The 21,819-nt window shown below is 41.0% G+C and overlaps 2 protein-coding genes and 1 non-coding gene across 5 annotated transcripts in view; 2 read left to right on the top strand and 1 right to left on the bottom strand.

Moving 5' to 3' along the window:
* Positions 1-819: 819 nt before the first annotated feature.
* ranbp1 (RAN binding protein 1) lies at positions 820-5,446 on the top strand. Of its 2 annotated transcripts, none has more exons than XM_003445559.5 (6): positions 820-984; positions 2,346-2,479; positions 2,562-2,719; positions 3,364-3,492; positions 3,588-3,656; positions 4,581-5,446. In XM_003445559.5, the coding sequence occupies exons 1-6, from the start codon at positions 970-972 to the stop codon at positions 4,724-4,726; spliced, it is 651 nt and encodes a 216-aa protein (XP_003445607.1). In that variant the 5' UTR covers positions 820-969; the 3' UTR covers positions 4,727-5,446. The 2 variants fall into 2 exon arrangements, with proteins under 2 accessions (XP_003445607.1, XP_005473104.1); XM_005473047.4 differs by lacking the exon at positions 820-984 and adding an exon at positions 1,069-1,386.
* Positions 3,947-4,075, top strand: LOC112841899 (small nucleolar RNA SNORA77). The gene has a single exon (XR_003213369.1). It is a non-coding gene; the product is annotated as a small nucleolar RNA SNORA77 (small nucleolar RNA).
* Positions 4,799-21,819, bottom strand: part of zdhhc8b (zDHHC palmitoyltransferase 8b) — a 68,582-nt gene continuing 51,561 nt past the window's right edge. The window contains exons 4-12 of one of the 2 annotated variants that reach the window (XM_005473041.4): positions 18,425-18,582; positions 16,927-17,099; positions 16,664-16,766; positions 15,970-16,061; positions 14,939-15,071; positions 12,046-12,151; positions 10,945-11,051; positions 9,770-10,836; positions 4,799-9,184 (exon numbers count right to left, since the gene is read on the bottom strand). In XM_005473041.4, coding sequence (XP_005473098.1) covers positions 9,052-9,184; positions 9,770-10,836; positions 10,945-11,051; positions 12,046-12,151; positions 14,939-15,071; positions 15,970-16,061; positions 16,664-16,766; positions 16,927-17,099; positions 18,425-18,582 — 2,072 coding nt within the window. In that variant the 3' untranslated portion in view covers positions 4,799-9,051. The remainder of the gene's footprint in view (positions 9,185-9,769; positions 10,837-10,944; positions 11,052-12,045; positions 12,152-14,938; positions 15,072-15,969; positions 16,062-16,663; positions 16,767-16,926; positions 17,100-18,424; positions 18,583-21,819) is intronic. The other variant, XM_003445560.5, reaches the window with a different exon arrangement.

Genomic DNA, 21,819 nt, shown 5'->3' with positions numbered 1-21,819 from the left:
AACCAGACTTCACTATGAAAATAATGTCATTCATTGGTTTCATTAGAAATTTTTTTTTTTACCACTCATAACTCTGTTTTCATGCTTTCATTGAGGGAAATGTGTATTTTAAAGAGTCTGTTAATATTTAGATAGGATACATTTGGCTTCATTCACCAGCAAGTTTTCTACTACTTTTCAGCTTTATGCCACTAATATCTCACAATCTCTCCTTTGTTCTGTTGTCCTTTTGTTGTAATGTAATGTCTCCATTACATATTGTTGTTTAGTTCACTTGTTTAAAAAAGAAAGAAAGATGGTTGAGCCTTTAAGTATTTCAGCACTATTTTCTGCTTTGGATGATTGACTGCAGGTATTTAAGCTCATTTATCTTCACTACCTCTTCTCCTTGCAACTTCACTGTTATCCCCGTCTCTCTCTCCTTCACACACGTATTCTGTCTTGCACACTGAAGCCATGATTGATAAATGGTAAATGGACTAGTACTTTTTGTAGCACTTTTCTATGGCTGTCAAGCAGACCACCAGATGTCACAGTCTGGATAAAAGTCACTTCAAGTTGTACAAGTATTTCATTTTACATAATAAAGGTACTACAACTGGTATGCAGAAGTTATTGATCCTGTAGAAAACATGTTAATATATCCTATCGAAAAGTGAAGTGACAATTATTGAAACCGAAGTTTTTTTGGTTTGTTTGTTTATTGGTTATTCTGTTTTTCTTTCGATAAAAGTGGTTACGTTTTTCTATTGAAAATAATATCTCAGGAAAAACATTTTTGTGAAAACGGCTGTCCCTGAGAAGAGAGAGGCGGTGCGCGTGCTGTGACAGCGTGAGCGCGGACATGCGTAGAGAATTCGGCGCGCGAAAGCTGTAGCAGGAAGTGAGAGAAGCTGAAGGGAAACGGCGGCCAGTTTGGGATTTGAATCTCTCAAACTACTCTCATAATCTACAAACATCTACAATAATATGGCAGACCCAAAGGTGAGGTCTATCGTTCTAGGTCATGTAATGCTTTATGATTGCTAGGAAATAACAATTTTGTGACAAACATTGTTTTTCATGTGTCATAATTTGTCAAAGTTTCGAAAGGAAGCCGTGTGCAAGAAATGCCGACAATCATCTTGTCTTTGGTGATGCTATGATCCACTAATTGATATTTTTTTAGTGATGTAAAAGGTAACGGAACGCCAATGGACTTATGAAAATGCACAGTGTAACCGTTGTAAAATTTTCCACTCTTAACACTTCCGTTACAGTTCACGAGCTCAGTAATTCAAAGTGTCCAGCCAGCAAACGTGTTAACATTAGCTTCATACTGTGAACATTAGCATAGGGAGGTGATGTGCGAAAGAACATTAGTGCTTCTACCAGACGATCACAACGGTCAGTTTTTTAAACGGGGTATTTTTCAGTTAGTATACTTCTCACTAGCTCAGGGCAACGAGGTTAGCTAGGTTGCTTGCCTTTGTCTGCCAAGCACAATACTTGCTAACATTAGTTAGCTAGTGTTAGCGCTATAGCAGGGCGCTGTTTACTGTCTGTTAGCAATGACGGTGTTACATTGAATAGACTGGCCGAAAATCACACAAGTTAATGAAAAAATACGGCGGTTGTGCTGAGCAAAATGCACAGAGGTGCAAGAAAAGAGAAAGTCCGATTGGTAGCTCCGGGCTAGCCGGCTAGTGAAAGGCCTGTGTTTCTAGCTAGGCAAGTTCACAACGAGTTGTCTTAGGAAAAAATAAAGTTGGATAAGTATTTGATGACAATAATAAAGTAAAAGCTACAACTTTAGCAAAGTTTTACAGTATGCGTCTAAATATCCAACACAGTGACAGCATTAATTGAAATATGGTGGTACTGATTTTTATTTAATAATGTCAGTCATGTTAATGTTAGGATACCTGTATTAGAAAAGACTTAAGCGATATATTGGGTTAGTGCTAACTTGCTATGCGGGTAGCCAGTGTACTTGCAAACAAAGCTAGCAGCAGGTAAGAATAAAGTGTCCCTTTAATAATTAGTTAATTGATGCTTATAATAGCTCAGGTCGATTTTATCACTTAAGTCTGGTTGACCAATGGTTTTAATAGTTAGCATCTTTATTCTCTTTAACTTTTTAATATTAAATACGTTTGTTGTCTATCAGTTTTGTATTTGAGAGCCTTTGGATAAGTGGAAGAAAATGATGGATCTTTAACACTGAACTCTATTAACACTAGTGAAGAATTCATCCTCTGTGGCTCATTTGTTAGAATTCAAATGTTGAATTTAAAGAATGACATTAAAACCATGTAGTTTCTTGGGGGGGGAATTGAGTTAATTTAATGTGCTTTTCCTCTTAGGACCAGGAAGACCACGATACCACTGCAGATGGTGCAGAAGACTCTAATCATGATCCCCACTTTGAGCCCATCGTGTCTCTTCCTGAGCAGGATGTGAAAACATTAGAGGAGGATGAGGAGGAGCTGTTTAAAATGCAAGTTGCTTACCATGTGAACACATTAACTGAGATACATTGATCAGTTTCGAAATACTGAGGTGTTCTGCTGTTTTCATAGGCGGGCCAAACTATATCGTTTTGCCTCTGAAAACGACCCGCCAGAGTGGAAGGAGAGAGGAACTGGAGACGTCAAGCTGCTGAAACACAAAGAGAAGGGCACAATCCGCCTCCTGATGAGGAGAGATCGAACTTTAAAGATCTGTGCCAACCATCACAGTGAGTCAAATTGAGAAATCTGATTTCATTGCTGTTCATGTCATGACAACAATTGGCCATATGTAACCTAAACAATATTTCTGAGTGGTGGTACAGGTAGAGTGGTGTGAAGATGTGTTATTTAAATCCTGGGTGTGCTCACTGACTGGTGTGTCCAAGGATTTTTTTTCTTGGTTTTATTGCAAACATTTTCTGATGTACATGTAAATACAAAAAGACCACAGGCCCCATGTGATCCCCCCGTCCCCCTTCCCCACAATGGTTAAATGAGTGAAATCCCTGGTATTAGTGGCAACAACAGAACTATAGATGAGGAAACGAGAGGTTGAGGTGTGGGTGTTGGAGGTACTGGGGCTTGTAATCTCATCCGGTTGTGATACAATCCAGACTGTGATTTTTTTTTTATTTATTTATTTATTTTTTTTTATTTATTTATTTTGTGTGTGTGTGTGTTTGACTTGAGATACATGAGTGTTTTACTCTTCCATTCACTCCTGAGGGGAGATAAAGAAATGGTGCACCTGTGTGTCTAATTCCCTATGAAACTACTAGATGGGGAGGGGGCAAACTACTAGATTTTTAAAACAAATCCCTTTTAGTGACTGTGGTCATACCTGCACTTAATGTGTTCTTGTTAACCACAGTTTTACCAATGATGGAGCTGAAGCCCAATGCTGGCAGTGACAGAGCATGGGTGTGGAACACACTAGCTGATTATGCAGATGAATGCCCCAAACCCGAACTTCTGGCAATCCGCTTTTTAAATGCTGAAAGTAAGTATTTAGGTACCCACTTCAACATTACACATCAATTCTCCCAGAGCTTTTTAACTTGGATTTTAAATTGTTACATTATGTTCTGTTTACAGATGCTCAGAAGTTCAAGGTGAAGTTTGATGAGTGCAAGGAGGAAGTCAGAAAACATCTAGAGCAAACGGGTACATGAAGCCTAAACTTTTAGGGTTTTTTTTTCTCTAGATAATTAAATATGTGAATTTTCTGAGAAGCAAGTGAAGTAAAACAGTTTTCTCAACATAAAATAGTCCATAATGTAGATCACATGAACATTAGATAGGAATTGTCAGTAATTTTACTTGGAAACATGTGAGTAGCAAATACTTTCAGAAGCCTGAATGCAACATTTTTCTAAGGTTAAAGTGACTTGTATTGATTTAAGACTGAATTCAAACTGAGAGTAACGTGACATAAGGACAGGAGCTGTGAGCATGCAGACACACTCTGTTCTCTGCTGCCAACTTCAGCTGGGGACTTTTTCTGTCTGCTACATGAACACGCAGAATGTAACACTTTACTGGTTTTCTAAAAGACTGGTGTCGGTATGTTCTGCTACATTACAATTCAGTTTTCACAGGCCCATGGTGTTCGTGTCATTGAAAGGTTAGACTGTTGTAGAGTTTGCCGAGTAAGCCTACGGTACTTTTGCACCTTTCAAACCATAAATGTAATTCTTCTTTGACAAGAGAACTATGTGTATGCTGAGAGTCATTGTCTTGCTACCTAGCCCTTTTTTTCTTGATACATTTCCACACATTTTGCTTACACCTGATTGTCGTCCTAATGACTGTAAACATCTGGTTCTAATTTTACCTTAGGGTTTACATGTATGTGCCTCTTACTGAGGAGAATGATCCAATATTGCCTGTCTGTAAGCACATAAATATCAGTCAGTGTTTCAATTTCAGTTGTTTTATTGGGTTATCCTTATTTTTGATAATTGGTGTTTTAGGTTATATTTATACAACACAGAACATTCATAGCTGTAGAATGCAGCATTGCTTCCAAGTTAATGGCACCTGTCCCCATTTTTTTTTTTTTTTTTTTTTTTTTTTCTTCCCCCACAGGCAACACCGACAGTGCAAACAAGGTGGCAGAGAAGTTGGAGGAACTCTCTGTGAAAGACAAGGCATCAGAGGAAAAGAAGGAAGAGAAGAAAAAGGAGACTGAGAAGAAGGATGAGAAGGAGGTGGTGAAAGATGAGAAGAATTGAGAACCAAGAACTTGCTTTTGCTGATCTTCAATATATCGGTTTTTCCTCTTTTTCTACAATAGACTCTAAATGAACTGAATTTGGACACTTGCATAATATTATTAGGTTTTCTTTTTATTGGTTTTTGCCTCAAGATCACAAGTCCTTGATGCCAATGGGGGGAAAAAATACACGCTAGTGATTTTTTTTTTTTTCTGGAAAAAGTCCTTCCTTTCCCACCCCTTTCCCTCTTTGCGCCATGGAATGCCACGCTTTCCATCGTTGTCATCTACAGTTCAATGTTACTTCAAACAAACTGTGAAGAGGCTTGTGATAGTGACGATTCCCACATTGGGGTATTTTTCTTTGTTTTGTTTTTGCTATTCTGATAAAGAGTTTTGTTTGTAGAGGGAGAGGATAACGTAGCCTGCTCGACGGCAGCGCAGGGTCATTGACCAGGTATTACAGAGGTGCATTTTAAGTATAAAATCCCATTTTGCATCTCAGTGGGCCGCCTTACCATGTCCACTGTTAATGCTTCCACTGTTAGACAACAAGTAAGGCGAAGACTTCTCACTGACTGCCTTGCAGAAGTAGTTCCTTCTTTGATCGGTTCTGTCGGGAACTGATTTGAAGGGAATCCACTCCAGAAAGTTGAGGGGCATCAGATGAGTACTGCTCTGTGCAGTGTGCACTGATGGCTGACTGATAGGAAATGAGATGCACTTAGCTAAAAAAAAATATTTTTTTTTGTCCTGACAAACATCAAGCCCAAAGTAAACAGTCCATCAGTTTGGTGCAGCTATGCTCTGACTTGCGTTTCTCACTAGTAAATCAAGTTTGTATTGTTTAGATCATAACATTCCCAGACTTCAAAGCATGTAGAGTATATGTAACAGAGTGTGCCCTGTTTGATCTGTGTGCTCACCACCCTCTCCTTTTCTTTCCACTAATTGAGTTCTTAACCTTGCCTCTGAAGTGCATCTAAGTGCCAGTGCATCTGTAAATACATGAATATGGATGAAATGTGTCTTTTCATTTGCGCACAAATGATTTGAAATGTTTCGTCCAACTTCGAATAAAAGCTGTCAAAGACCACACGTTTGCATTCATATAAAATCACTCGTTTCTTGTTAGGAAGAATCAGTCTGATTCAAAGAGTCGGAAACTTTATTTACTCTGCTCAGGTCATTGGGAAATATTTCCTCTTCACAAAAATAGGAACGCATGTACAGTTACAGTATATTCTTCATTTTTAATACACATTGAACTTTCTATATGAGTTTCAGAAAACAAAAGTCAGCTTGTGGCTGACGCAACAGAGTCATTGCTGACTGTCAGGAATGGCCCCTGACCTGCAGTGATGTCCATCCCAGAAAAACATCGGACTAATGGCAGTCATCTTAAAGAGGAATGACATCGATTAGCTCTTTAGATATGTGGTCAAACAGGGTCTGGGAGTCACGATTGATCGGCTTTTTCAGGAAACTCAGCAGCTATTGGTCTGTTCTGGGATTTCAAGATGTTCCATTTTGCCATTCCACTTTCTACCCATCCGAATTTCCAAAAAACTAGCCCTGTATACCACAGCCTCACAACAAACTATTTTAATCATTTCTCAAATACAGGAGTTGGAACAGACAGCGTGATCGTGCTTTGCAGTACTGTCTTCATTGGTAAGGCAGCTGGGTGAGACCTTAAATGGGAGACAACTCTTGCCAGAAGGTTCAAGAAAGTGTACCCAGTCAGAGATGGTCACAGGTGTCACCTGCTGCTCAGTACAAAACACTAATGCTATTTCACTGTCAAGTGAGTCAGCCATAGTTTGCTTTGTATGAAAAAGTTTCTTCCCAAAAGGCAACAATGGCTTATTGTTAATGCAACCAAATGCGACATTTACATTCTAGTAACATCTGGCATGTTGTGTCATTCTCCACTTAGTTTTCATCAGCTATTTTAAAGGTATTACTTACTTTTTTGTTTCTTAATCAAAAAAAAAAACAGCAGTGCCAGAGCTGTACCAGACAGCTACTGCAAATGAATGAATTTGGCATTTTTACTCTTTGTGACATAGCATTACATGACCTATTTGTTGTCTCTTTGAAGATGATGGGGTGTGTAGCCGCTTTTGGCACTTAAAGATCAAGGCTGCTTTTATGCAAAGCCCAGTCCTTGACTTCATCATTTAGACAGTTCATATCATTGTGGATTATGTCATAATTTCTGTTTTTAACACTGCCATATAGAACAAATTCTATCTACTTTACCCATTTTTCACAATCTCATCCATTTATTGAAATTATAATTTAAGAACAAACTCCACTCAAAACACCAATTCCATATAAAAAGATACTTTAAAAAAAAAAAGAAAAGTACAAAAAAAAGTGTGACCAATGTTTGGTTTTGTTTGTTTTTAACTGAGACTGATTTGTTTCATTTAATCTTCCTATATGTATAGTTATAGCAAAAACATAGCTTATTGACTAAATATTTTTCTTTTTTTTGAGTTTGACTAAGTTTCATTTGGTTGCTTCCAGGGTGGACTCATTCTGCACTTGGTGAGAAACACTGGGATGAGGTATTCTGGTCTTTCAGAGCACAATATAATCACCCCAGCTCTTTTGATGTGGCTCATGCTGAAATCACTAACTGAAAAAACAAAAAGAGCCATGATTAGATACTCAATCCTCATTACCGGAGTAAAGGGGCGGGGCTGTGTTAGTTTGTAACCCTAAAAATCTGCACTCCACAGACAGGAAGTGGAGACATTTATAATATTAAATTTAATGTCAACCTGCATCTCTGGATGCATGAGTTCTTGAGAAAATTCTTTAGAAAAATAAAGTGTGTTCATTAAAAGCGAGACTTTTTCATTCAATTTGGAATGCAACCACCCAAAACTAAAGTAAAAGTTAGGTACTCTGTAGAACAGTGGGTGTTCCTCAACCCCTTACCACGCGCTTTAAGGATGGATCCTCTGAAAGTGAAACCAGTACGTTAGTGCCTTAAACCTGCATTTGTTGTAATAGCCAACAGGGGGCAACACCTTTGGTTACAAAAAAAAAGTCTTATGGACTTCAAAAAAAACCAAAAGAACAGTAATCCTACATCTCACTTGATTTTTAATGCATTTTCCAAATGAGTTCATGGTATCAGTAGCTAGAATCAAGTTTTTTTTGATGTTTTTTTTAAATACTCCATGGTGTTAATTTATTAAAATATGGTCCCATTTATAACAAAAGGAGACAGTCAGGCAGGGGATACACTGGGATGTGCAGTGCCCTCTGTTCCACCCCTCACTTTCTCTAGCATACTAAACCAGTACTAGTTGGAGAACTAATGAGTCAGCTGTTCTGTTTGATTTTTGCAGTAAGTACAGTTTGTTTTAAGCCTGATTTTCACAGGCTAAAACTAGCATCCAGTTGATGTCACAGTATAAAACAGATGCAATCTGCTAATCGAGGATGCTAACTAATGTTAACTGATCAGCTGTGCCCTCCGTTTCAAATGTGTTTTTTAAAAAAACGAACTCAACTAAATCCTAAAGTTAGTCCTTCAAAACAGGAAACTCCAAACAAATGGGTGATGTCATTGTATTGTGGTTAAGAACATCTTCTATATACAGTCTTCGCCCAATTAAATAACCATGTCAGAGTTGCGGAACACCCACTCCTGTTCTGCAGAGCTCTTTCCTTGTCACCATCTCCAGTTTCTCATCTCACTTGTGTTGCTTTTTTTTTTTTTTTTTTTTTTTTTTAAACTGCCCTTGCACATATCGTCTCCACATAAACCTCCATCACATCTCCACCAGACATGGCATGAACAGTACAAGTTAATGTGAAGCACCTTGACTTTTTGAGGTCAGCTGAAAAGAGTCTTCTTGCAGAAATCCGTAGCAAGTCAAGTGTTTAATCGATCTGTAGTGTTTCTGCTCAGCCCTCAGCGTTCGCTGGAGCGAAAGTTTGCGTGTAACATTTGGAACAACAAACGCTTCATAACCACAGATGAGAGACGACGGTAAAAACATTGATGATCTCGCTGGACGGTCCACTCTCACGACCACGACGATGGACTACAAAATATTAACGACAAACACTCTGCACACGCACAGTACAGCCTGCAGCGTTATCAACTGACAACCCACCCCTCTGGCACAAACACACACGGGCATATAGCTAAACAAGACCCTCAAAAGAGCAAAGAGATCCTCTGATTTTGGAGAGTAAATTCAAAACAGGGGGGTACTATGCACCCCTGACTGCCTGTTATCTTATTAAAATAACAGAGGAGAATCTCTCTGTGGCAGAGCGTCCACTGTGGGTCATTGGTGGATATGGTGTCCCTGCTCACACTGATATCTCATATGTGGTGCCTCCTACGCCTGTCACCTTTTTGACGTTACTGTGGCGACTGGGACTGAGGGCGGCACCCTGGGCACTCGGGTGGCAGTCCATCTGCCCATTAACTTTCATGGCCTCTCTGAGTGGAAAGAGAAGAATAAGAAATGATTCAACAAACAAATCAAACACTAACGGATGTGAAAACATGCACATCAGTTGGAACAGCAACACAATTTTACATGTCAGTCAGAACCCACCCACCCACCCAAAACAACAAGACAGCAACATGGATGATTAGTCAAGTGTTTACTTGTTAGTAAAGTAAAAGGCTTGGAAATGTTAGTGGAGTCAGTAAAGAGCATGCAAAATGAAAAAGTAATAAGTTGTCACACAGTTTTATTCAACAGATTTTTTTGAAATAATACAAAAACATTTTTTTTAACTTCTACTAGAAAGGCAAACAAACAAATCAAAACAGAATGTGTACGACTTCACACACCAGACAGAACTTATGAATAAATGAGCAGAACAGCGGGACAAAAAAAAACATACATGACACAACTGCTACATGTTGCCTCGATTAGCAGTACCCTAGTGCCCTATGTATTGCTGGTTGTGTCCAGCAGAGGGAGCAGCGTTTCCATCGAGAATACGTTCAGTGACCTCCAGACCCTGGCTCTGTACAATGCATGCAGTACCCCAGGAGTTACATTAGGATTCATACCTTGGGCCCCCTAGACGAGGTGAGTCTGTCCTCTCGTGAGCACTGATGTAAGAGAGTTTCTGGCGGGAGTAAGAAGGGGAACGGGGCATAGCGGGGGAATGGGGCTGGTGGGCCGGGGAGCGATAGGGGCCCTCTGGGCCTGTGGTTCTGCTCTGGCTGCTGTTGATGCTGCTTTGATCTGTGTGCAGGGAGGTGGGTGAAGTCCTAGGTGCACGGCCCAGTGTAGAGCCAGCATGACGCAGCACTGGGGTTCTTTGACCATAGCTCATCAGTCCAACCCCCATTAGGTTGTCCCTGGAGCCTCCATAGGCTGGAGGTGTTGGGCCTCTTGACCCAGGGCCACGAGGCCCATCTGGGTAGCAAGCATTGGCAGGCAGGCCATAACCCCCATCAAAGACACCAGAGTCCTGGGCATAGATATGGGTCTGGGAGCGCCCGTGATGCATCTGCCGCTTCTCCCTCTCCTCCTTCTCCTTTCGCTCCTGGATGGATGCCATGATGGTCTGGGAGAGGTTATCGTAGCGCACCGGAGATGGGTCTCTGTCCCTCAGGTGAGGGGACTGTCTGCCCACCACTCTGGGGGGTATCACTGGGCTGTAGGTAGGGGGGACCTGTTGTCTCTGCATATCAGGTTCCCGGATGTGGCACATTTTGGTGGGCAGGTAGGGTGAGTGGAACCCCACAGAGGGAACACCACGGTGGGCCATGCACTCACTGGCAGTAGCTGGGGAAATGCTGGGGTTGAGCAGGCTGTCATAGGATAGACTACCATTGCGGTTGGAGAGATTATTGGGAGAGAAGACACTCTTGTAGGGGGTTGAAGTGACTGTCCGTGGCTCCAGTGCTGGGAGCTGGCCCTTCTCTGGCCGGCCATGACCCTGCTTTAGGCTGAGAGTCCGGGAGTTGATGGGGTCTGAATCCAGCTGGAGGGGCGAGGACTGAAAAGTGCGGTGGAGGGGAGCATTAGCATATTCAGGCAGGTCCAGGTTCGGCTCAGATCGATAGTCATGACCACGAACACCTTCTTCCAGGATGGCTGAGGGCTTCCGGTCATCAGATATGACAATCTAAGGGGCAAATGTCAAAATAACATCTGAGCCTTTTGGCACTTTATGATGACTCACTGCTCATTGTTTCACAAATATGTATAATACATAATAACATTAATGCGTTACCTTCTCCTCTGTAGTGTGGTAGTGGACTTTGGGCATGGTGCCAAAGGATGGCCTGAATTTGTACATGGCTGGAGTGGATGGGTGGGTCTTACCAGACAGGGAACTCTCTGCAATACAAACAATATAAACCCTGTGTTAAAAAACTACAGATTAAAGCAACAACACATTATAGTATATAAGGACAAGAGATAAGAAGCTGTAGAGTTCTGCAAAACCACACAATCACAGTTTCTACACAACAAAACTAACTGGAATAGCAGGGGAGCCAGATGGGAAGAATCAGTTCTGTAACTAATATTTAACACATCTGAGTCCAGCAACAGCCAACTGCCCATCACTGAAAAACAACACTCTTCTTGAGTAAAATGCAAAACCCAAACGCATTTAAAGAAGGTGATTTTAGCAGGCAGCCACGTCTCAGCGGTGATGCCTGAATCTTTTTGGAGAAACACGCAAAGAACACCTGTGTCCACAGGTTATGAGTTCAGAAAATTACCTCGAAAGGCAAGGTGACGCTAGACCGGGCGCAGTGACCTGAAGCACCACCAGGCAGCAGTAGTGCTCTTTGGAAGAGCAGAAAGTTTTCAGTCACTGACATAATGCACCATGACACTGGAGAAACCTGCTCTTCACACTACACTATAAACCATTTTAAACAGCTGAATGGAGGCTAAAATCCTTAGCTGTAAAACTACCTCCAGGTTCGTCGTTTATACGGATGGTTTTCAAAAGGCATTTTTCAGTTGCCACTGTACCCCACCCCCCACCCGAAAAAAGGTGGTGATTTACGTTGCAACGCTTCACTCTGAAATCGTACCACAAATCTGGTGCTGATTCACAGAGCAGGGCTTGCCTTCTCACCACAAATCACCGCCGATTTTCTGGCCAGGCGTGAAAAAGGCCATCAACCTGCCGCTGGGAGGGACATTCATCAGGCTAATCTAGAGCCAGCTCCCAAACCAGGACACTAGTGATCTACAGAGGAAGTTCTGGGAATTGCTGTTTGGTGCAACCGTGACAAGAACAAGAACTGGGATTGATGATGACTGACAGGAGAAAGAGACAGAGAGGGAGTCAGGGCTGTGTTTCTGTGGTTCTTACCTTCACTGGAGGTCATCTGGCTTTTAAGCTGGTTGTACCTATCAGCTTTGGGTGGCAGCGGCGGCTGGGTTTCCTTGTCATCTAAACCATCGAGGCTGCTTTTGGACTATACGAATGACAGGAGACAAACACAAAGTGTCACAGAGGGTTTTCGGGGTGGCAAACCTGCACATGGCAACTAGTCTACATTTAAATTTATACTTAGTAGGGGCTATAAAATGAAAACAGAAAATAATGGCAGAGTTGGATTAAGATTCTCAGATTAAGGGATGTAATGCTGGTAGCAGCTGACGCAGTCTTGAGCTGGAAGTCAGCTGTGCTTCTATTTAAGTCACCATCTGCAGATCTCTCCCCTTTAAAAACTTGCATTATTAGGCCAAGATGGCACCAAACTTCAAATGACACGACTTTGTCATTTAGCAATCAATACAATTTTCTCCAGTACCTCTCAGCCAGCTCTTAAGAACTTAAGTTACAGGCAGACAAGAAAATCCAAGTAATCAATCCTAGTTGCAGAAAGATCCCTGACTAAGCACAGAAATCAGGAAGTAATTACTCCATTGTAATAGAGCTGACTAACTTTCCTCTTAATATTTTCCAACCCAAACCATACATGCGACAAACCATGGTTATTTAAAAATAAAACAAAACAAAACTTCAGCCAGACATGAAGAAGAGGCAGTTGCAATAAAATTAACTGCTCAGTTGAGGCCTACTTAAGAAAGCCGACTCTGATTTTCCAAAAGTTAACAACATAAGGAACAAAAATGTTCCAGAGTCTGGGGACAATCCAAGGGTGACTTCCCAGCCGGCATGTCATTCCTCTGCTCTCTTTCCCATATCTCATCTGCCGCTTAAAGGCAAAAAGACGAGTTTCAGTCTGTTTAGTCTAACCTGCGGGTCAAATTAAATATGAATTGCTCAATATAATATTTCATTCTTTTAGTCGTTCTGACGCACGTGTTTCACCCCAAATTTATCAGCAAGTGCGCAGCAGTCTAGATTTAAACTGAACTGAGGTATCTGTGCCATCCTCTGCATAACCCCCTGTATTTTTGAAGAATAATAAAATAATCTGTTGACATAAGTCTTGTTAGTATTAAAGTAACCATATTGTTATGCAGTGTTATCAGTGTGTGCACTCATAAAAAAAAGATTTGTTGTGAAATTTCCTGTCAGCCTCTGTGTTATGGGCAGTAACTGGTGGAGGATAAGAGCTGGAAATGTATTTCTTGTCCTCTGTGGATTAATACTAAATGGATTCTTTTCACTCCATACATTATTGATGAATACTAGGATCATCTTTAGTGCCTATGAAAGTTGTAGCGTGTACCATAGTGCTCACGCGGCACTTCAATGCTCCTAATGACAACACAAGTTCAACATGACCGATTCAACATTAATTATACAGACCTGGGTAAATGCTAGCACAACCTGATTCCAAAAAATATGGGACACCATTTAAAATGTAAATAAAAGCAGAATGCTATGAAAACTCATAACGCCAATTTGTTTTCAGACTAGAACAAAGAAAACATATCAGATGCTTAAACTGGGACATTTTACTATATTACACCGAATTTGATGGCGGCAAACGTTCTAAAAAAAAATTGGGAAGCTGGAAAAAGTGCTAGAAAAGTGGTTGGAACTAAAAGGAAGCAGCTGGAGGAACATTTGGTGGCTAAATTAGGTTTACTGAACCATCCTCAAGAGGCAGAGTTCCTCAGAAATGAAAATGGGCGGAGCTTCACTAAACTGCTACAACACTGTCAACACTGTCTAAAACTTGAAACTTTTGAAGATTTAGAATATTTAATCATCTACAGTACAGTACTATAGATTCAGGGAATCTGGAGGAATCTCTGTGTGCAAGAGACAAGGCTAAAATTTAATATTGGATATCAGTGATCTTCGGGCCCTCACTGCACTGAAGACAGACACTATTCTGTCAAAGAAATCATTGCATGGTGTTAAGAACACTTCCTGAAACCACTTTCTGAACACAGGTCACCATACAAGACGCAAATACAGATCTGAAGCTCTATCAAAGAAGCAAAGAAGAAGCTGTATGCAAACATGATTCAGAAACTCTTCTATCTTCTCTGGGCCATGCTCATTTTAAATACCTCCATACAATCAGCGCCCAGTTCAAAAGCCTGCATCTCTGATTGTAAGGAGGTGGATCGGTGCCTATATAACTGTCACCTTGCACATCTGGAAACACACCATCAATGCTGAAAGTCAGGTTTTAGAGGACATATGCTCCCACCCACACTATGTCTTTCCATATTTCACCAGTACAACGATAAATCTGCATCTATTACAACAAAGTGGTTTCACAGCAGTAGAGTACAGGGGGCTGAACTCTCCCGCCTGCAGTCCAGACCTTTCATCAATTTGATGCATCATGAAACAAAAAATATGACTCAGAAAACCCAGAATTTTTGAGCAGCTAGAATCGTCTATATGACAAAAATGAGAAGACATTCCTGTCCCAAAAGTCCATCAGCTGGTCTCCTCAGACATTTACGGACTGCTGTTAAAAGAAGAGGGGATTCTACACAGCAGTAAACATGGGCCTGTCCCGACTTTTTGAAAACATGTTGCTGACATCAAATTTGGAACATGTGTTCTATTGCAGGTTTGTGAGATTTGCAAATCAGTTGCAGACATGCTTGCTTTTACATTTAGTCACACAGACTCACCACATCCTTTTGAACTCAAATAATTTTCCCCATTTGAGTTGTCCGTCTTTAAGGTGTTAAATAATATCCTAAAACTCTGCTTTATCGCGCTAACGTGTCCTCTGTAGTGGAAAAAGGACTGGGCATGTGCCGTGGCACGAATGATAGAGGAACAAGGGAAAGCTCCCTAGTAAGTGCAAGCTAGTCACCTTGGAGCTGATGATGGTGCTATGGATACCGTTGTCGCTGACTTTGATGGTGATTTGCCTGTCTGAGAGATCTGGTCTGATGAACGGGGGCTGAATTTTGACGTGTGGCTTCTTCCTGGGGTCCAGCATGTACCTTCATGAAAAATTTACAGCACATTAACAAACAGGTTATTTACAGTCATCTACTGAAAGTTATACTTCATTATCAACGCACGTCAGCCTCTCTGTGATGCACTGACACGCCGGTATCCCAACTGACTTGCCACATGGTTTACAAAAGACATTTCACACACAAATGCTCACGTTTAGCTGGCTTTTCAAGGCTGTCACTGCGGAAACTTGAGGGAAAAAAAACTGTTCTATATTTTCTGAGCAGTCGAGACATATTTCAAGTAATCAGCACCTTTATAAAAACAGGAAAGCTAATGATTTTGCTGTCAGACCATTCACTCCCAGTCAGGTTTGATGTTATATGAGTCACTGATTCAGTAAATTAAAGCGGATCCCATCAGGGCCTGTGCAACAGCTAAACACCAGCCACACAATATTTCACCCCAACCTGTTGTTGTCTCTCTGCAGTCACACTGTTGATTTTTATGGGATGGGGCTCATCCCAATAGGATGTAATGGGGCGGGTTTTAGTGATGCTCTGTGTGCGTGTGAGCAAAAAGCAGGCTGGCTAGCTCTGCGCCGTTTCCCATTAACTGTTGTTTCTACAGAGTGAGCCAATTCTCTCAGCCATCTGCCTTCCCCCCCAGGGTTGCTGGCTGCTTTCAGGCAGAACACCTCTGCAGCCACCTCAGAGCATGTGCATAGACACGTAAGGGCCTGTGTTACCACTGCGGTGATTTGCTGGTACAGCGTGGATTTCATGGGCTTTGTTGGGCACATGCATAAGTATGAGTAAGCTGTGACATATATATGAACGTGTATTGCCTTGATGTACTGTATGTAACAGGAAGACAAGACAGTTTCTACAATGTATTAGCTACCCATACAATGCACACACGCAGCATAGTAAAGCATCTTACCTGGGTGCTAGGGGACTACATAAAACGTACTCCACGTTGCCACAGCAACCCTTGGTGAAAGGATTTACTCCTCCACGAAACTTGCCCGTCACCTGCAGAACAAAATGCTGGTTTTTAGCTGGCAGCAAAGTAAGCACAAGGCCACGGCCAACATACAGAGAATGGACACACACACACACACACACACACACACACACACACACACACTTGCCTTTTATATCTTAGTGAGGACATCTAATTGACATAAAGCTTTCCGTAGCCGCTTACCCTAATCCTAACCATCAAAAATGAATGCCTAACCCTAACCATAACCTAGCTGTAACCCTGACACTAAAACCACATTTTGAGCACCAAAAAGGGCTTCAAACTTGTGGGGCCAAGAATTTGGGCCCCATAAAGGACTGTTGGTCCCCACAAATATAGTAATAGTCAAATTTTTGGTCCTCACAAAGATGTATAAGTGTGAACACACACACCCAAAATGCATTCACAAGGCTCGCATGGGAATATCTGTGCTGTTCAGTATTGTGTGTGATGTTCCCCTAAGTGTGTATATGTTTATTGCCTTTAACATGCTCAAATAGTTTCTGATTTCTTCTTGTTCTATGTGGAGCTGTTACACCAATAAACAGTAACAGCACTAATTGTTTGATTAATAAACGCACGTTCCTTTTCAGCGCCAACATCTCCTCACCTGTTCGTTGGTTGTTCGACCTCGAGCTACGAGCACCATGTGAAAACCTGTGAGTCCCATGACTGGAATAAAGAAAAGACCCGCTATGCACATCACCACCAAACTGAGCACAAAGGTCAAGGTCATAATAATGTAAGGTCACAGTGCGAGTCATATACGCACGATACAAGGAAGCAAGTTTACAAGAAATACTAAAGAATCTAAAGCCAATAACACAAAATGATTGTAAAGTTTTTGTAGGATTTACAAAAGTGTAAGGATACGTGACAGTGGTGTGCAGCGCTCCCAGCGTTTCTCTGTGATCAAGGACAAAGATGAGGCCAAAACAGAACACTCCCACCATGTGAGCACTCAGCGACAGCAGGAACAGGAAGAAGTAGCGGTAGTTTCTCCGTCCAATGCAGTTGTTCACCCAGGGACAGTGATGGTCAAAGTCCTGAGAAAGGGAGGGAGTTTTCTATTTAGAAATTCTGAGAAACCAATCAGAAGAACTCTTTAAAGTTTTAAGAATGAAGAAAAAAAAACCCCCCACAAAATGTAAGCAAGTCATGATGGTATAGTTGGTTCAGAGAGAGGGGGGGGGTTCAAATGCTAAAACTTAGTGTATTTTTCAGGCATAGGAACATAAACTATAAATAAAAGATAGATGTGGTCAACATCACCTTTGTTTGTGCCTTAGCAACCAGTTGAGCGTGTTTGCTGTGGCCGGCATGTGACCGAGAAATCAAGGACACTGCATGTAGAGACAGCTTCACGGTCTATTTTACTGTAACTGGGACTATAATTTACTAAATTACCATCATGCTCTGTTATAAAACAGACCTGATAGAAGGGACTGAGAATATAAAGTTTTTAGGAAAACATTTTCTGACTGAGAACCTTTTTTTCCTCATAGATCTCTACAGTCAGAATTCTTTTTGGAACCCGAAGGCCAAAAAAAGAAAGAAAGAAAAATGCAGGTTTTAAAGCACTTAATCATCAGGTACAATCCACCTCATACATACAGCTCGAACTCTGGCATTCATTCTTCTTCTCCTTGTTTTGCACTGCTTGGGAATTTAGTTGGAAACTAGTTTTATGACTCCTGTTGTTCCAGTAAACAATAACTCCGAATCATGCTGCGCCTTAAATAAATGTCTTGTATTGCCTATTGCATATGTGATTTCCCGGTCGTCCTAAATCTTACTGAGACATAAATTTATCTACATCCCTGTAAAACTGTTCATTAATTTCATTGTTTTGATCATCAAACATTCACCCCCCTTTTTCCAGTTTCTAGAAGAAAAACACATACAGGAATACAAGCTGCTTAATTCTGCATCTTGTGTATTAATGTCTGATGTCCCTGTGTATTTTTATGCATGTTTTTATGTGTGTATTTTTATGTGTGTACCAATGTGTAGTCTTACAGTGTTTTACTGTTAAAGCTGCCAAAAGCTTATATTTATTCCAGTAATTATAATCTTTAATGATGACATTTTTCTTGCCAAAAACACAGATAATAAGAAATGCTGCTTCCCTGCTTTAATCCTTGGCAGAAAGTCTAAATATATGCAATAAAAGAAAAAAATCTGCATTATTTTTCATATCAAATATGCCTGAACATGCCAACTGGACAACGTCTGATTCTTGATAAAATACTTATATGTCACTCTGACCTTGATGCATATTTAGATTTCATATGCAGTGAACCCACACACACACACACTCTCTTTTTGCACTCATGCTTCTGTATTCACACACACACACACACACACACACCTCCACACAGTTGTCGCAGACGCTGCAGTGCGAGCAGCGAGGGGGCCTGTAGAAGTGACAGGTGGCGCACCACTTCATCCGGACCTGAATGCCCTTGATCTCCACGTTCTTGTAGAGCGGTGCCCGGAAATCATCCTCCTTATCCTCGTCCTCGTCCGCTGTGGGGCAACGGAGACACATTCATGCAGGTGAGAAGAAGACATTGCAAATAAACCCAGAAAGAGACACGCGGTTGTGCTTTATGATTCCATTTGACAGGGACAACAGGGAAGCACCTCAAACGAAGCCCACCCTACTGTTAGCTGCAGAGAGAGCAAACCCTGAGAGTTATGAACATCTTTGTAAGCGTGACCTATTCGGTCTGCTTTGAGCTGATCAACCGTGTGACTCGTGTAGAATAAGAGACTGCCTGGCTTTATTTTGCACAAGTTTATACTTTCTTAAAATGGATTTGTTTTTATGGGAGTTAGACCTCAAACCCTGGCAGAATTATCGGTTTGCTTTATCTGACATGAAAAGATAATTAAACCCGTACTTTGCAAACTGCAGTATGAGCTTTCCCAGTGTCTGGCTCTGCTGTTGGATGAACTGCAACTGTTAGCCACAAGCAGAAATGTAATGCCATACAGAAAGTATTCCTTATTTTCTATGCAGAGAGAAAAAAGGAACACATCTCCTGCAGCTGAGAGCTTTTTTGTTTGTTGTTTTTACTGTGGAGCTGTACTAAAGCAACATAGCTTTCATCTGATCAAAGGAGCACATTTGATCGATTTGCATGAAAGTCCAACTTCAGAAAATAATTTCACAGTACAGCAATAACTGACCCGGGTAGCTGAGTACACGCATGCAGAAGGAAACCAAGCAAGAAAGAAGCAAAGGTATAGCACAGAAATAAACAGCTCCATAGTGGGAGATTGCTCTGCTATTATGGCTCTCAAGTCGATTCAAATAGATTTTGAAGCAAAACCGCCTGCCAAACCAGCAAACACAAACAGCAGTTAGGCCTGCATCTCCTCTGACAGGTTCTTTCCTCCAAATGCTCCATCCGAGCTTGTTCGGTGAACAAAGCATTGGCCTGTTTCGTACAATCTACACCGCCGTTGTCAAACTCAATTCTATTTTTGCATGAAACTCAGGAAACAAATGAAGTATGACCTAAAATATACAGTTTGTTTTTTATTTTTAGCACTAGATTAAGGCACCTGCATTCAGTCGAATCTACAGCGACCGGCCATCAGCCACAATATTAAAATCACTGACAGATGAAGTGGATGGCACCCATCATCTCAGTCTTCTGTTGGGAAACATTGGGTTCTAGCATTGACCCACTTGAGCATTGCTATAGACTAAATGCAAACCCCTCTCCTTAATATAACAGTGCACCCCAGTGGCAGCCGCCTCCCCATGACACCAGCCACTCCAAAACATTTTAGGATTGTTCTTGAGAAATGCAACAAAGAGAACAAGGTGATAGCCCACATCCCTGTCCTATTGAGCGTCCTCGAAAGCCTGATCCACAGATGCCCTGACCCTCAGCCCACATGGTCCAAAACATCCACTGCCACAGCCACACACAACAGAACACCCCCTAAAATTCTGTGTCTGGGCTTCAATATGTATGAACTGTTTAAGGAGTTTTATTATTTGCAGCTGATTGTGCGTACAGTGTGATTCTTTATCATTTTTTATGTTAACTGCCGTGACGTTCAGATAAATTTCATTAGTTCTGAATGCTTGTTCTTGAAAGACTGCCAGTGTGAAGGCCACGTAGAACATCATTCATGTGGGATGTAATGCTCAATTTGTTCTTGAATTATGAATCACTTTATTTTCCAGCGTATGTTTTTGTGTCAGATGTTCATCCTTCACGAACGGGTGAACTGTGCATATTTACAGGACATGAGGCTGGCAAATTAAACACAGTGAAGGTGAAACATTTCAATATTGTGGTCAATGATGACTGGCTGTTAGTGGGCATGAAATAATCTTTGCCCTTCGAGTGAAAAAATGAACACTTGAAACACATGCCATTTCCTATGGTGACATAGAGCTAGCCTACATGGACAAAAATGTTGGGTCACACCTCTTAATCTCTGAATTCAGGTGTTTTCATTGCAAAGTAGAAGTGTTAAAGAACCACAGCAACTCAGCCAAGAAGTGACAGAACATATAAAGTTACAGACTGGGGTCACAGAGTGCTGAGGCTTATAATCCATAAAAGTCTCAGCACTCTGTTGTTGCAATTACTACAGACTTCCAAACTTCCTCCGGCACCAACAACAACACAAAAACATCGAGGTGTTGTGTTTCCATGGCCAACCAGCTCCTGTAGGTGTAAAATGTAGGTGGCCCAGTACTTCAATTCAATTCAATAAAATTGCATTCAATCCATGTAACACCAAATTACAATAATAGTCGCCTCAAAGAGAAATCCCCAAGAGTCAAGCGACACCCTATGAGCAAGTACTTGGTGATAGTGGGAAGGAAAAACTCCCTTTCAACAGGAACAAACTACAACATTAGCATTTTATTGAAGTTTCAGTTTCTTTCTAATTCTCTTCAGAGAAATGAACTTAATAGCTTCTACATGCTCTATTATGACCACCAGCTAGCTGCTAACTTTGTTTATTGTTTGGTGCCATGTATTAGAGAGATAGCTTTTTGCTTGAAAACTGCTGCGTTGAAGCTGGATTTTCTGATCCCAAGGAAATTGAATGAAAGGAACTAAAAATATTGTTACAAAAGCAAGTCATTGTAGTCCTACACATACACTGTACTTGACATCACACAGTCATTTTGTTGGCTAGTTTAAATATATAAAAACATAAAGAATGTTTTTTTTAGCACACTGGTTAAACAAAGCGTGTCAGTTTAAGTATAATAATAAATAAATCAATGAACTTCATGAAGCAAAAGTCACCCCTCCACACACTGAATGATAAAACGCAGCTTTTCTAAGATTCATGGAATCATTCACAATGCCAAAACATTTGTGTTCCACAAATCACACTTCATTGGGAAAATTGCTTTGAATTGCAAAAAAATTGAACAGCTTTCTAAAAATATTTGCTTATAACTGCAAAGCCTTATTAGCCCCAGTCACCTTTTTTGTCCATCACCTCAATTAGTGGCTTCCTCAAAAAAAGGGGGAAATTGCAAGTGCTGTCAATGACCTGAAAGGGAAGAGAAACCTCTATCTGCACTTTACTTTTACAGTCTTGACGCAGATATCATTATTTGGCTGACAAATATAACATCAAGTGCTTAGAAAAACTCATCTGCCACTAGTCTATAAAACACACCAAGACAGCTGCCATAGAAGGCTACAGTCATGGCCTGCGGAGGCGGCTAACTGGCACTATATACAACATACTAATTATTTCCCCTTTATGAGC

The sequence above is a fragment of the Oreochromis niloticus genome, linkage group LG12, assembly GCF_001858045.2.
Source record: "Oreochromis niloticus isolate F11D_XX linkage group LG12, O_niloticus_UMD_NMBU, whole genome shotgun sequence".
NCBI lineage: Eukaryota > Metazoa > Chordata > Actinopteri > Cichliformes > Cichlidae > Oreochromis > Oreochromis niloticus.
The sequence above is the reverse complement of the archived record's forward strand: the minus strand, read 5'-3'. Positions and strand labels throughout refer to the sequence as shown.

What these genes read in the sequence shown, in the direction of transcription:
- ranbp1 (XM_003445559.5), top strand. An exon ending in CCGCTTTTTAAATGCTGAAA is followed by an intron (nt 3,493 to 3,587) that starts GTAAGTATTTAG and finishes TTCTGTTTACAG; the next exon opens with ATGCTCAGAAGTTCAAGGTG. An exon ending in AAAACATCTAGAGCAAACGG is followed by an intron (nt 3,657 to 4,580) that starts GTACATGAAGCC and finishes CTTCCCCCACAG; the next exon opens with GCAACACCGACAGTGCAAAC.